The sequence below is a fragment of the Typopeltis vanoorti genome, chromosome 9, assembly GCF_054136105.1.
Source record: "Typopeltis vanoorti isolate ZY-2024b chromosome 9, IOZ_Tvanoo_1.0, whole genome shotgun sequence".
NCBI lineage: Eukaryota > Metazoa > Arthropoda > Arachnida > Uropygi > Thelyphonidae > Typopeltis > Typopeltis vanoorti.
In genome coordinates this window covers 21,027,800-21,044,193 of record NC_143557.1, presented here as the reverse complement: position 1 = coordinate 21,044,193, position 16,394 = coordinate 21,027,800, and the positions used below count along the sequence as shown (strand labels likewise).

Genomic DNA, 16,394 nt, shown 5'->3' with positions numbered 1-16,394 from the left:
TCTTCCTCCAAATCAGTCTGTTACTTGTCAAGACTCCAATCGTTTTTAATATGATATTGCCATTGATGCCATCTGTTCACGCCTCTATCTTTCTCAGGACTCTCATATCTGCAGTCTCTAGTCTTTGGTCAAGTGTTTTACTTCTGACCCAGCTCTCAGATCCACAAGTTAAAACTGGTTTGAACACGGTCTTGTATACAGCTAATCTAGTGTTCCGACTAATTTCTCTCTTATTCCATATGAATTTATTCAATTGACTTCCTACTATACCAGCTTTATTGATTCTGTTGTTCATTTCCATATTTAATTTACCATCTTCACTAAAAATCATGCCTAAGTAGCTGAAATGTTTTAGTTGTTCCACAGGTTCTCCATTCACAACACAGTTAACATTTTGAACGATTCTGCCTGTTTTCATTGTCTTTCTCTTTTTATTTCTGACCTTCATACCATATCTATTACAACAGCTATTCAATTTAGTCAGAGAATCTTGCAGACTTGTAGCGGATTTATTTACAAAGTATAACATCATCCACATAAAGCAAAGAGCTGACATTAACATCTCCAATTTTGATATCATGTTTAATACCACTTTCCTTCATAATGTGATCCATATAGATAATGAATAACAGAGGAGACAATGTACTATCTTTAATTCTAACTGCTGACTTACAACTCAAATAAAGACTAAGTATTGCTTGATATAATGCCCCATTGACACCATATAACTGTAGCATATTGAATAGCTTCTCTCTTGGCACCTTGTCATATGCCTTTTCCAAATCGACAAAATTTAAATACCGATCTTTGTTATATTCCCATGCTTTCTCGAATATTTGTCGTAAAGTGAAGATCTGATCCTGACAGCCTCTATTTGTCCTGAATCCTTGTTCTTCACCCAGCTTTTCTTCCACAATTCTTCTCAATCGTTTCTCAATATACTTGCATAGAAACATGCCAGGAACACTCAGTAGGGAAATACCTCTGTAATTCTCACATGCAGTTTTATTTCACTTTTTATATATGGGTACTATGAGAGAGCTCTATTCCAATCATTGGGAATTCGTCCCTCTGTCCAGGCTTTCTGAACTATGCAGTGCAGCCACCGTAAGACTTTTATGCCACCATACTTCAGAATTTCTGGTCGAATATCATCTACTCCTGCTGCCTTTCCTCATTTTAAGCCTTTGATGGGTTTTTCTACTTCAAGTATGGATATGTATTCCTGACTGCATGCCTGGTCAGTGTTTTTTACCACTGTGCTGTCATCACTGATTGTTTCATTTAGCAGTTTTTCAAAGTAATTACTCCATACTTCAAGGATATCTTTTTTCCCATTTTCATGTCATCTTTATCATCTCTAACTCCTTTTACAGCACTCCTTCCTCCATTCCTAAGCTTCTTCAACAACCTCTAGAATATTTTGGCACCTTCTTGATATTTATTTTCTATGTTCTTGCCAAAGTCCTCCCATGACTTTTGTTTAGCTAGTTTTACACATTGTTTAGCATTCTTGCATTTGTCTCTGACGCTCTAAGAGCACAAGCTGACTTATTTGCCAGGAACTTTTGATATGCTTTTTTCTTTTCCTTCACTGCCTCATTAACTTCCTGTGTCCACCATGGAGTACTAATTATTCTATCCTTGCAGACAACTTCACCACATGCCACTCTAGCTGAATCAATCAGGGCTTTCTTCAAGGCTTGCCACTGAATCTCCAAAGTTTGATTCCTGTTCTCAAACTCTTTCATTTTTTCTTCAATAATCTTTGTGTATTTTAGTCTACAGTTCACATCTGAGAGCTGCTTAACTTTTATTCGCTTTAAAACTTTCTTACAAGTTATTCTTTTCAATATGAAATTCAATTTTATCCTGCTCAAGACTAAATTGTGATCACTTCCAATTTCAAATCCTCTGTACACTCTGGTGTCCTGCACCAGGGAGAAAACATCACTATCAACAATAACATAGTCAATGAGACTTTTCTTATTCCTTGTCTTTTCTCTCCATGTGAATTTGTGCACATTTTTGTGTTGGAACATGGTGTTAATAACCAGTCCATGTCCTGAGCAGAAATCCAACAGGTATTTGCCATTATTATTAGCTTTGCTCTTTTTTCCAAATTTTCCCAAAACATTTTTGTATGTCTGACAATCACTTCCTACTCTGCTATTTAGATCCCCAACAAGGACCAACTTTTTCTTTTTCATTGTGTCAGTAGCTTTTTCTAGAGCCTCAAAAAATTCCCCCATTTCTACCTTAGTCATACCTTCTGTGGGACCATAGGCACAAATAAGTCTCATTGTCCAGTTCCCCATTCTGATATTTGCCCAAATCACTCTACTTGACACTGCCTACCATTCAAGAAGATGAGCCTCGTATTTTGTATTGAATACTATGGCTACTCCTTCTTTTCCTTGATTGTGATTGCCTGAATATAACATTTTGTATTTATTGCTCAGAAAGATCTCACCAGTTTTTGTCTTTTTTGTTTCAGTCACCCCTAGTATGTCGATCTGATACTTATCTAATTCCTCAGCTAGCTCCATATCTTTGCCATTCAGGCTTCTTATGTTGATAGTACCGATCTTTAACTCTGGTGATGTTGAGTTGTGGTGTGTTTTCAGATTTGTTCCAGTAGCTGACTTTTCGTTGTTCGCCTTGGTTCCCTGGCGAAAACAACAGGGGCCTTGTTTAATCAGGTAATGCAACAGCCGACATGAAATTTTGTCATTGTACCATCATTTTTTATTTTGGTTTAACCAATAAGAATAAAATTTGGTCGGCTAAATCCCAAATTGCTAGCCCATCCTCATTCATTCAGTATCCAAGTAGATACCCAACAGGGTGCACCACGAGAATTTGAGGATTGTAGATTAGGTCAGAAGGCCTGGGTCGGTTCTCCACATTCCTTTAAAGGATATACACCCTAATTCATATATACCCCCCTCTTAACTGAAAATTCCACACACATTCCATCACGTGCTGAGGTAATTATTCTTTAGTAACTCCATAAATTCCATTTCCTTACCGTTATGTGTCCTTTCCTCCTTCTGATCTCTGTTCCAGTGGTTGAAATCTCCCGTAATAATTGCAGGCTCTCCACTGATTGAGCTTATTTGTTGATGCATACTATCCCTATCATCTTTTCCATCCCCTTTTCTATAGAAGCATCCATCTGTGTATTTTCTTCTTCTGGCCTGTATCGCACACCAGATAGCCTCAAATGTGCTATTTTCACTGGCCTGTAGTTAAACTTCTCTCTTTGGTTGCATTACATTGGCTATCATCAACCCCCCCCCCCCCCCCCAATTGTTTTCTCAGTATCCTCTCTGAACAATGTACCCCTCACATTCTCTCCCACTAACTGCATCATCTAATGCCAATAACCTTTGGCCAGGATGAACTACTAACCAATGCAATCCCCCCCCCCCCCCATTGCAAAGGCAATGTAATAAAATGCAAAAGGCGCCAAAGCTCACCGCTATCCTGACGCTTTATACTAACTTCCATTTGGTTTGTTACCAGTGGTACTAACTTCTTTGGCATTTTATGCACATTCTTGCACTCAACTACCTCACTGATATCCACATATCCACTCAACAGCTTTCCCCCCCCCCCCCCCCAAAAGCTGTAGTTTTATCGATTTTGCACATCCACTTTAACTTCATTCAACAACAGTTTTTTTCATATTCTGAATTCAAAATCCATTCAGATGCAAGCCAGTCTTCTTGTATAAAATTCCTTTTGCCTGTCAAACTCACTCCACTCATCCACAAACTTCACATTATTCCCCCTTGCATAACCTACATATTGAGTCATTTGCTATTGTTGACTTCATTCTGTACTCTACTCTATCATACCACGGCAACAAACTCACTATCTTAACTTTCTCACTCTTTTCTTTTGCAGCTTTCAGTAATTCTTTCATGTCTTCCCTCATGCCATATTTTTTCATTTCAAGATCATTGTAGCCAAAACGATCAACTTTTTCACTTTATCCCTTTTGCACTCTAATAGCCTCACCAACATCATTAATTTATTTTGTACCTTCTTACACTCAACTGCCTCGCTTTTATCCACTTAACCCCCCCCCCCCCCCCCATAAGCTCTAGTTACCTTGATTTTGTGCATACTTTCACTTCATTCAACAACAATTTATTATTGAATTATTTTTTATTTAATTTTAATTTATTAATTTAATTAAATTTTGATTAATTTATTTTAATTTGACTAATGAAATTGAAGTCTTTATCCAGAGGTTTGTAAACTGTTCTGATTTTGTGTTTCAACAGTGTTTATCTGTTGCTCCTTTGATATAAGGTAAGAATATGTTGTATATACAGAATGTTTCAGAATACCCATTACATACTTCTTAGGGTATGTAGTAGGGGGAGGTCAGGTTAGATCTTGTTTTGAATAGCAATCAAGAGGAGTATAATAAACAATGCAAGCTCTCCTATGTTACAGTTCTATATCAAATTATAGATTGAGACCCTGCTATGTCTTAAAAGAAAAAAAATCTGCAAATCATTGAAAAAAGTGAGTTCCTGGTCCACAGAAATCATAAAAAAATTAAATTCAGTTCATGTTGAACCACTCTCACATTTATTGTTACCAAAAATCCACAAATCTAATATCCCCTTATACCCTATAGTCGATAGCACAGATAATTAACCAAGTCTCTTGCCAATTCCCTTACTGGAAACTCTTCTACTTTTCTAAAAAATTCAGTTCATTTCAAATCACTTGTTAAAAATCATATCCTTAAAAATTCAGACATAATGGTTTAGTTTTGATGTTGTCTATTTATTTACCAACATACCACTAAAACACTTCAAAAGTACTTACCACAGCTACATACAAACCCCTAGTGTGGTTATGCTATGTCAATGAAGTGTTTACCATTTGGCTCCATGGACAAGACACTTTGGATGTGTTTGGCACCTGCCTAAACAGCTAACACCCCAAAATCCACTTCACAGTACAAAAAGAATCTAATAACTGTTTACCTTTTTTTGACACATTAGTCACCCACCTTTCAGATGGGTGACTAATCACTACTTGTTCCATTTACAGAAAGCCAACACACACACCGGAAGATATCTACATAAACAGTAACATCATATACCCCAACTGACCGCAACTACACCAATGCCATCTACTGCCGACCACCACCACTAGTATTTCCAAAGACAATCACAAACATCCATGCCCATGGTGGGATTTGAACCAACAGCCTTTTGGATGGAGAGTGGATATGCTAACCACTCAGCCAGCCAAGCTGGTGTTTTATGGCATTATAAAAACACTTACACACACAGCCAGAGCTCTGTGTTTAAGTGTAAGTAATGATACAGTTCTGCTCACAGAATTCAAATATCTGCACCATACTTTCTTGTGTCAGTGTGCTGGCTCATCACCTACATGCATCCTGCAGCCTGTTATCTGTTTCAGCAGGACATTGGGCTAAAACACCCAGGTTTGGCTTGAGGAACACTCAACTGAGTTTGGAACCATCCAGTGGTCCTCAAAATCAGTTATAGTGATTGTTAACTTATAGTCCCGAGATTTAAATCTGACTCAATCTCTCTGGGATGCTGTAGAGCAAGACATCGGATCTATGTATCCGTGACCGACATCTAAGGCACAATTGTGGATGATACTGCGACAAGCATTGCTAGAAATACCTCTGGCAACACTTCAGCATCTGGTGCAGTCGATGACTCAGCATTTAGGCTGCTATTTTCAATAGAGGAGGACTAACACTGTTAGGTAGGTATCTAATGTTTTGTCCATCGAGTGTACAATATGTAAACCAGCTTAGCTGTATAATTTGAATATGATATTGATTGCATGATGTCTAATTTATTTTCACTGTCAGATTAGCTCTTAACTTTTTTGTTATCTTTGTAAAATATACTTTGTTCTTTTACTTCACATCCTTTTATAGAGTGGAATCTCACTGTAGAGATAAGGCCTAAAGAAATAGTTTGTTATAGTGAATTGCCTTTAGAATATCATTGTGTCTCTGGAGTGTTGGTTGGGACTTTGTCTGTAGTTTGTTATAGTAAGCAGGTGTGTTATAATTATAATAGTTGTTGTTATTATGAGAGTCGCCTATTTTTATGTTAATTCCGATAAAAAGTGAAACTAGTCAAATTAATTATACTGATTGTTAATTCAATGGCTTTGTAATTAAGAAGATTTTATATGAAATATTATACCAAACATTTTAGATTAATATATATATATATATATATATATACACAGGGTGTTCGGGATAAATTTGACAGTTTCGTAAGGAAAAAGAAAATCTTCTTTGTATCTATTAAATTTAATGAATTGACAAAAAAAACATTACAGGCAGAGTTAATTACAATACTATCAACAAGATTTACTCAAAATAACCACCATTAGCATCGATCACAGCTTCAATTCTGCTTCGGAACCTCGAACAAGCTGATGCTACAGTCTCCCTGGGAAGGGCCGCAAAAACTGTTTTAATTTTATCCATTAACTGGGCTTTTGTATTACTGGAAGTGCGATTGGTGTCTTTTTCAACTGCGCCCCATACAAAATAATCCATGGGGTTAAGGTCTGGGTAGTTTGGAGGCCAAACATTTGGACTGGTGAAGTCGTAGAAATTTTCAGACAACCATTTTTGACTTTTCCCAGAGGTGTGGCAAGGGGCCGAATCCTGCTGCCATACATACGGCCTACCATTGGCTACCCTTGTTATCCAGGGCTTGACTACAGTTAGCAACTCCACGAACAAAGCCCGAATTCCAATGCCAGGGTTCTTCAACACCTGTTCCTGCAGATTTGCGAGGAATTCTGCTGTACGAACGCAATCAGATCGTCTGCTAGGGATCTTTCTTCTTGCTACATCCTCGTAGTCACCATTGCAAGTCTCTAGTTCATGCCTGATTGTTTTTACTGTATTCAGGGAGCATTGGGCAGCAGTCGTAATATCCTTATTTTGATGGCGGGCACGAATCATCATGATACAAGTTATTCTCTTCCATGATTCAGGTGGGTTCCAGCTATCCATCCTTTCTGACATCTTGTATATGAATGAAGAAGGGTCCAAACTTTTAAATGAAGAGAAGTGTGTGTTAATACATGTAACTTACGGAAAAATATAATTAATTATAAATATGTCAAATTTATCCCGAACACCCTGTATATATATTAAAATTGCTATTTTTTTAATTGCAAATATTAGCCAAAATTGTAAAATTGATGTGTCTTTATAACAAACATTAAGCATTATATTTCAAATTCATTTCTAGCCCATATTCCTGACACGCACTCTCACTTATATGAGGCATCGTATGTCAAGAACACACAAAAATAGGTAAGAGTTTGTTTTAAATTTAAAAAAAAAAAAAAAAAAAAAAAATCATCTTATAGTTATGCATGGTACTTTTGTATAATTGAGTTTAAGAGATTTTCTGAGTGGAAATTGGAAACAAGGTATCTATATCTACGCAATATTCTTCACCTTTGCCATCTGTTTTCCCAAAGGAATTGTGAATCCTCCTGTCATCATAGTATAAGGGGGACCGAAAAGTAATCAATTTTTTGAACTACATTTTTAATATAAATTTTATTAAAGAACAAATTAACATTATTCAATTCTATAATTCCCATAGTTAATTATAACCTTATTCCAACGATCTACTAAGTTTAGAATTCCTTTTTTGAAAAACGTTTTGTCTTTGGAGGCAAAAAATGATATCGAACTCCTTTGGACAGCATCTTGCGAACGGAAAGTTTTATTTCTTATGCTGTGTTCTAAGGATCTGAAAAAGTGATAGTCACTAGGGGCAATATCCAGCAAATATTGAGGATGTGTTAGAAGTTTCCATCTTAACTGCCTAATTTTTTCTTGAGTCATTCTTGCAGAATGTAGTTTTGCATTATCTTGCTGCAAAATTACCCCTTTTCGATTGACAAGCGCAGGACGTTTGATTAACAATGCTTGATGTAGTCGCTCTAATTGTTCACAGTAGATGGCTGCTGTGATAGTCTTACCTTGTTCCATGAGTTTGTAATGAATAATTCCATGAATATCCCACCAAACGCACAACAGAACCTTTTGTAGATGATGTCCATTTTTAGCTGTTGGAATTGGAGTTTGATTTGGAGAAAGCCACTGTTTTTTGCGTTTATTATTCTTATACAGCACCCATTTTTCGTCACCAGTTCTGACTCATTCCAAAAAGGGGTCATTTTGTTATCTGGTCGACAGTGAATTGCAAATCGCCCGTCTCTGTGCTTTATTGTTTTCTGAGAGTTCATACGGTACCCATACACCCTGTTTAAGAACTATGCCACTCTTATGTAAGTGCTCTTGGAGAGTTGACCATGATGAATTAAGTTTCTCTGCTAATTCTTGTATGGCTTGTTTTGGATCTGATTCAACGAGAGTCTTAAGAGGATTGTCATCTAGATTAAGAGGTCTTCCAGATCGAGGACGATCAGAGAGATCAAAATTTTTTTCTGCAAATCTCCTAAACCATCGCTGACATTTGTTAACCTTCAATATATCTCCATAAGTTGAGCAAATGATTTTGGTAGCCTCGGTGGCATTCTTTCCTTGGTAAAACAAGGAAATCCGCAAGGAGATGTTTTGCATTATGGGAGATACTGAGATAGGAGTGATGTTAGCTTGCTCCACCTTTGCAACGAGTTGCCCAGTGTTGTTGTACCACCTTACCCCAGTCCTGAAGATACTTTCAGGCGCAAACTTTGTTTGCTCACACTTGGATAAAGGATTAAACTAAATTTATTATAATCTAACCAAGTGAAAAATAAACTTTCAACATCTTTCTCTAAATCCAGAGTAATTTAATAAAAAGGTGGCACACCGTTTGGCAACTCCTATAAGTAGAGATGACCTTGCTTATGCTTCTGCCTGGTATTTCCACTTGGGCCTGGCTCCCACTGAATAGACCTCAATAAAGGTCAGCTGTCAATCACACATCAAACTTCTCAGCGAGCATGCGCTCTCCTTGAAAACGACAAGCGAGACACTAGGTGTATAATGGCTGACACGGTTGTTTCCGTTAGCGACAAGAGAATGTCTTCATAAAACACAAAACTTAATATTTCAAACCATGATAAATTTGTTTAAAGTAACACAACTGTTCAAATCCGGTAAGTACATTAAATTTTTAACTGCTTTACATATCACTTTTAACAAAACAATTTCCATAATGGGCACATCGCAAGTGCAGACAATGCGTGTTATGAAACTAAAACTAATAAACATTTTAACATAAGCAATTCGTAAAAATATTCAGAATTTTAATTATGATTATTTTTACAATAGTACTACATGAAAAATTAAATCATTACTAAATTTGTATCTAAAATTTTCCTCCAAATCAGTCTGTTACCCATCAAGAATCCAACATTATCAGATCTTATATTTCTATCTTCTAAGGCTATCAATTCACCTATATCTTGGTCTTCCTCTGGGTCTTTTTTCTGCCGACATGGCAGAGAACACTTGTTTTGCTAATCTTTCCTCTCCCATTCTGTTTAAGTGACCATACCACCTGAGATTAACTCTGCCAACGCATTCCTGGATGTTGACAATGTCAATTTCTTTCCTAATATCCTCATTTTTAATATGATATTGCCATTGATGCCATCTGTTCACACCTATAATCTTTCTCAGGACTCGCATATCTGCAGTCTCTAGTCTTTGGTCAAGTGTTTTACTTCTGACCCAGCTCTCAGATCCATAAGTTAAAATTGGTTTGAACACTGTCTTGTATACAGCTAATTCAGTGTTTTGATTAATTTCTCTCTTATTCCATATGAATTTATTCAATTGACTTCCTACTATACCAGCTTTGTTGATTCTGTTGTCTATTTCCATATTTAATTTACCATCTTCACTAAAAATTATGCCTAAGTAGCTGAAATGTTTTACTTCTTCTGTATTCTCCATTCACAATGCAGTTGATATTTTCAATGTTTCAGCCTATTTTCGATGTCTTTGTCTTTTTAATGCTGACCTTCATACCATATCTATTACAACAGTTATTCACTTTAGTCAGGGAATCTTGCAAACTTGTGGCATATTTATTTAGAAATACAGTGGTATCTCGTTAATCCGAACCTTTTTAGTCCGAGCCCTCCAGTAATCTGAACTGCGGTTTAAAAGAATAAAAGTTTTATTTATTGCGTATTATTATTTTGTGTACTATTATTTTTATTTAATAATTATTATTTTAACTTTATTATTTATTTTATTATTATTACAGTACAGTATTTTTTTCATACTGCCAATTGGACGGTTATAATGGAGGCCTGTTTTGATTTATTGTGTGTTCACGTTTACATTTTTATACTATAAAGTATGTACTGTATTGTCAGCATGAATCACAAATATACACAAAAAGAGGAAATTCAGAACTTGCATAATTTGGTTAAAAATATAATTTCAGATGTTGATATTTCACAAACAGATGTTACGGAATGGTTTACAGGTAGAACTGAAAGTGAATTCGAAATCAAATCAGATGCTGAAATTATAAATATGACTCTACAGAATGAATTAAAAGACGATGATGACCATGAAGAACTCAAAGTAAAAAAAGTAAAACATGAAGAGGCAGCTGACAGTTTTAATATGTTGTATGGAATATGCTAAGCAGGATGATACGCCATTCCACAAAATTTTGTTGCTAATGCAGCTCCGAGAAGAAGCATTTGAAAAAAGTTTAGCTTCCAAGAAGCAAAAGAAAATCAGTGACTTTTTTATAAAGAAATAAAAAAACTTTTTTATTGTTAGTGTTATTTTGTAAAACTTTTTTTTGTCTTGTGTACAAGAAAGTGACATTTTTTATGCAAATTAAGTTACGTACTGAACTATGCAATTTTATTAAATCAGAATCCTCGACAATACAGATGCATACAAATTAAATTTTTTACTAAAGTAAACTTGTGTACCGTTTTTTTGTTTTGTTTTCTTTTACATTACAGTACAGTAGCTTTTTTCTATCAGTTAATTTATTTACAGAATTAAATTAATGTACCATTAGAATTTGATGATTTTTTCTTAAACGCTGGTTATTGTTGTCTCTTGGTGGAAAATTCGCTAATCCGAACGAGCACGGTTTTTATTTGTTCGGATTAGCGAGATAGCACTGCTTTGTTGATTCTGTTGTCTACTTCCATATTTAATTTACCATCTTCACTAAAAATTATGCCTAAGTAGCTGAAATGCATTACTTGTTCTATAGGTTCTCCATTCACAATGCAGTTAATATTTTCAATGTAATTCTCACATTTAGTTTCATTTCCCTTTTTATATATGGGTAGTATGAGAACTCTACTCCAATCATCGGGAATTCATCCCTCTGTCCAGGCATTCTGAACTATGTAGTGCAGCCACCATAAGACTTTTGTACCACCATACTTCAGCATTTCTGGTTGAATATCATCTACTCTTGCTGCCTTTCCTCATTTTAAGCCTTTGATGGGTTTTTCTACTTCAAGTATGGATATGTATTCCTGACTGCATGCCTGGTCAGTGTTTTTTTTATCATTGTGCTGTCATCGCTGCTTGTTTCATTTAGCAGTTTTTCAAAGTAATTACTCCATACTTCAAGGATATCTTTTTCTCCTGTTTTCATTTCACCTTTATCATCTCTAATTCCTTTTACAGCACTCTTTCCTCCATTCCTAAGCTTCTTCAACAACCTCCAGAATATTTTGTCACCTTCTTGATATTTATTTTCTATATTCTTGCCAAAGTCCTCCCATGACTTTTGTTTAGCTAGTTTTACACACTGTTTAGCTTTCTTACATTTGTCTCTGTATTCTCTAAGAGCACAAGCTGACTTATTTGCCAGGAACTTTTGATATGCTTTTTTCTTTTCCTTCACTGCCTCTTTAACTTCCTGTGTCCACCATGGAGTTCTAATTTTTCTATCCTTGCAGACAACTTCACCACATGCCTCTCTAGCTGAATCAATCACGTTTTTCTTCAAGGTTTGGTTCCTGTTCTCAAACTCTTTCATTTTTCCTTCAATAATCATTGTGTATTTTAGTCTACAGTTCACATCTGAGAGCTGCTCAACTTTTATTCGCTTTAAAACTTTCTTACATGTTATTCTTTTCAATATGAAATTCAATTTTATTCTGCTCAAGACTAAATAGTGATCACTTCCAATTTCAAATCCTCTGTACTCCTGCACCAGGGAGAAAACATCACTATCAGTAATAACATAGTCAATGAGACTTCTTATTCCTTGCCTCTTCTCTCCATGTGAATTTGTGCACATTTTTATGTTGGAACATGGTGTTAGTAATAACCAGTCCATGTCCTGAGCAGAAATCCAACATGTATTTGCCGTTATTATTAGCTTTGCTCTTTTCTCCAAATTTTCCCAAAACATTTTTATATGTCTGACAATCACTTCCTACTCTGCTATTTAGATCCCCAACAAGGACCAACTTTTCCTTTTTCATTGTGTCAGTAGCTTTTTCTAGAGCCTCAAAAAATTCCTCCATTTCTACCTTAGTCATACCTTCTGTGGGACCATAGGCACAAATAAGTCTCATTGTCCAGTTCCCCATTCTGATATTTGCCCAAATCACTCTACTTGACACTGCCTGCCATTCAAGAAGATGAGCCTCGTATTTTGTATTGAATACTATGGCTACTCCTTCTTTTCCTTGATTGTGATTGCCCGAATATAACATTTTGTATTTATTGCTCAGAAAGATCTCACCAGTTTTTGTCTTTTTTGTTTCAGTCACCCCTATTATGTCATTCTTGTACTTATCTAATTCCTCAGCTAGCTCCATTTCTTTGCCATTCAGATTTCTGATGTTGATAGTACCGATCTTTAACTCTGATAATGTTGAGTTACGGTGTGTTTTCAGATTTGTAGATGAATTTGGTCCTGCACAGCCATCACCTAGTTTATTGGAGTCTTGAAAAGACATGTTTAGTCTTGAAAAGACAAAAAAACGTGGCATAAAAACGTTTCAAATTTTATTTTATCTTTTTATATATAGAGAGTAGATATATATTTTTATGAAGAATTGAATGACTAGAACCGAGATTTAAGTAAAAGGGTTTTAATATAAAAACACCACTAGTTTCGGCCTGTAACAGCCTTCATCAGGTGACATTATAAAAGAAAGAAAAAAGAAAAAACACTAAACACTGAAGGTTAAAAGACTACGAACAACATAGAGTCTCTATACATAATTATCATGAAAACGTTGTAGTTATATTTAAAGCTGTTCTTTTGTTTGTTGCATTGTTGGGATAGTAATTCATTTAATTCACTCTCCCAACAATGCAACAAATGAAATAACAGCTTTAAATACAACTACGTTTTCATGCTAATTATGTATAGAGACTCTCTATGTTGTTCGTAGTCTTTTAACCTTCAGTGTTTAGTGTTTTTTCTTTTTTCTTTCTTTATAATGTCACCTGATGAAGACTGTTACAGGCCGAAACTAGTGGTGTTTTTATATTAAAACCTTTTTACTTAAATCTCGGTTCTAGTCATTCAATTCTTCATAAAAATATGTATGTTCACCGAGTTAATGATCATTCTTTCATATATATATATATATGTATGTATATGTGAAAAGTTTTTTTTATCTTGGGGATAATATATATTAAGGATACCAAGTAATTTTATAAACTTTTTTACTCCTTCTCCCAAGTAAGCAAAACAGTTAAGTTTGCGCCTGAACGTAGTTCTAGTCTAAAGGTAGTGCAACACCAGGGCAACTCGTTGTAAAGATGGGTAAAGCTCTGATCACTATTCTTAGTATTTCCCATAATGTAAAACACATCTCACTAAGAGATGTATACTGTTATACATTATGGGTGTTGGGGGTGGGGGTCACTACCCAGACCGGTTTCAACCTTTTTTGAGGTCTCCTCAGTGAGTAGCTAGACCCTGAAATACCAAGGTTTTAGTAATACATTGCCTTATCAACTTTACCTATACAAGTTGCTACAAGGTGCTTTTACTTTGAATAAGAAACTGTGGATGAGATAAAGATGTGAAAAGTTTTTTACCTTGGGGATAATATAAAATTACTTGGTATCCTTTACACACACACACACACACACACACACACACACACACAATATACACTGTTTGCTTCCATATATACAAGTAAATATACCTTTCTTGGCAGTATATCATATGATACATGTTGGATTAATACAATATTATTAAATTATCTTAAAAGGATAAGTTCCTATTGATATATACAATGTCTGCTTCCCTATATACATATAGATATACATGTACTGAGGTTGATTTACTCGGTTGTTAAACATTTTTTAAAAGAATTGAATGACATGAACTGAGGATAATGGAAAAAGGTTTAATGGTATCACACTACTAGTTTCGGCTTTTTACAGCCTTCTTCAGGTATTTTCATATTAGAAAAGAAAAAACATTAAACATTAAAGATAAAAACTGTGAACAGCGCAGGAAAGTCACTATACATATTTAATGTGAAAACGTTGTATACGTATTCAAAGTAGCGTATTCAAAGCTGTTCTTTCATTGGCCACATTGTTGGGTGAGTGCATGCGTATAGCATCTCGTGAGCGCCAGTATGTGATCACAGCAGAATGACAGTCTGGGAGGTTGTAGCTTAAATTATTATTTAAATGTACAGGGTTTGAGGATGATTCCTCTAGATTTTACAATTTTTCTCTCCAATTCGTCATGGCAATGGAAAATGTTGTTAGATCTATCCCAAAGGATTGTATCACTATAGATAAACATCATCTTCATCTTCCTTATACCCTCTTTTACCTTGCAGTGTCGAGGGTCCATTGATCATCGGACCTCACTCCGTTTACAGGACAAGGTGGTCAGCCTTATGCCCCGGTGTATCCTACGGCCTGTAGTGTTGAGTTCTCAAGGCTAGTTTGCCTGCTTTGCGGGATGAAAAACCCCAGAATAAACTGGGGAAAAAACCCTGCTGTCCATGCCCAAGACTGGCTAACTTGGCTATGGCTGAGGAAGATCCTTCAGCTCCTCACATCACCGACGGGAATCGAACCTAGGACACTCCTTCCTCAGGCATATGGTTGTGAAGCACATAGCCACTAGGCTAACCGCGTGGACCTTTATATACAATTCCTGTACACTTATATCATTTGTAAAAATTATTCTTTTGTATTTTTTATTTTTGTGTTATCAATTATTTTTTATAATTAATTCTTGTACAGCTTCATCTTTGAAAAATCTGCTAATTTTGTTATTTACTTGTTATGTTTTGACCCTTGTCTAATCTTAATCCTTGGTAGTACTTCAAACTTATGGCCGCTACTAATATATTGCTCGAGTGTGCGTAACTCTGATAGAGACAGTGCCTCGGGCTAGAGCCAAATTCTTTGTTAGATTACTAGTGCTCAATCAGATAAAAATTTTTGGAATTTATTTGTTTAAGCTGCGCCACCAGAATTTACAGGATAAGAGAATTTTCTTTATCCAACATTAAAGCACTCAGTATGGCACACAAATTCTTAATTCTCTATCCTATTCCTATACTAAAATCATATGTTTCTCACTTTTGCAGTCGTGACTATATCCAAATACATACGCATAGGTTCTGGTTTATGAGCAGTGCATTGAATTTAATGATCAGGAGTTATTTGTTTGACAAGAAAAGAATTTATTCATTACTAAGAAAAAGAGATATACAATTGTCATTCAATAAATTCAACTGAGTCTAGCATATAGGTTCTATTAAGCAATTCAATATAATATATACACTCCAGTCCCTTAACTAATCTTGAACTTTTCAGGGATCACATGCCTCGAAACTTACCCCTTAAAAACTTAGCCTATTTTAGATTATCATCACATAAAACTCAGGTTCAGGAATTATCTATGAACATCAGATTCTAGAATTACACTCTATAACTTAGCTATGATCTCTAGCACAGAGTAATTAATCTCATCTAATGGTATAGTTCCTAAAGTCTTGCATTACTATATAAATTACAATTCCGGTTAAATTTCATTCACCCTCACAAAATTTACTGATTTTCTTCCTACTAGACAAATGGAAAGTTCTTACTTGGAAGTGAAGTCGGGATCTTTCTGGCTTTTATTTACGAACATCTTTTGAATTCCTGTGACTTGTAATTTCACATCAGTTCCTTCCTAGACTAGTTTCTTTTGCTGCTACGTTCTTCTGGGCTTTGCTTCTTGTATGTAGGTCTGGGAATACGGTCACGATTCATTGCCTACGATCTTTTTGAAGTTTAGCTGCCATTATCCGACCTCGTATTTCCGCATAATCTCCTCGGGTTACGTTGACTTCATTGCCATATGGAGTCCTAAATCTCACGTTGGAATTCTACTTGACCACAT

The 16,394-nt window shown here is 35.6% G+C and overlaps 1 protein-coding gene across 3 annotated transcripts in view; it reads left to right on the top strand.

Moving 5' to 3' along the window:
* Positions 1–16,394, top strand: part of Su(z)12 (Polycomb protein Su(z)12) — a 498,478-nt gene that overhangs the window by 92,288 nt on the left and 389,796 nt on the right. For all 3 annotated transcript variants that reach the window (XM_090397603.1, XM_090397604.1, XM_090397605.1), the window contains exon 3: positions 7,296–7,360. In XM_090397603.1, the coding sequence (XP_090253729.1) occupies positions 7,296–7,360 (65 nt within the window). The remainder of the gene's footprint in view (positions 1–7,295; positions 7,361–16,394) is intronic.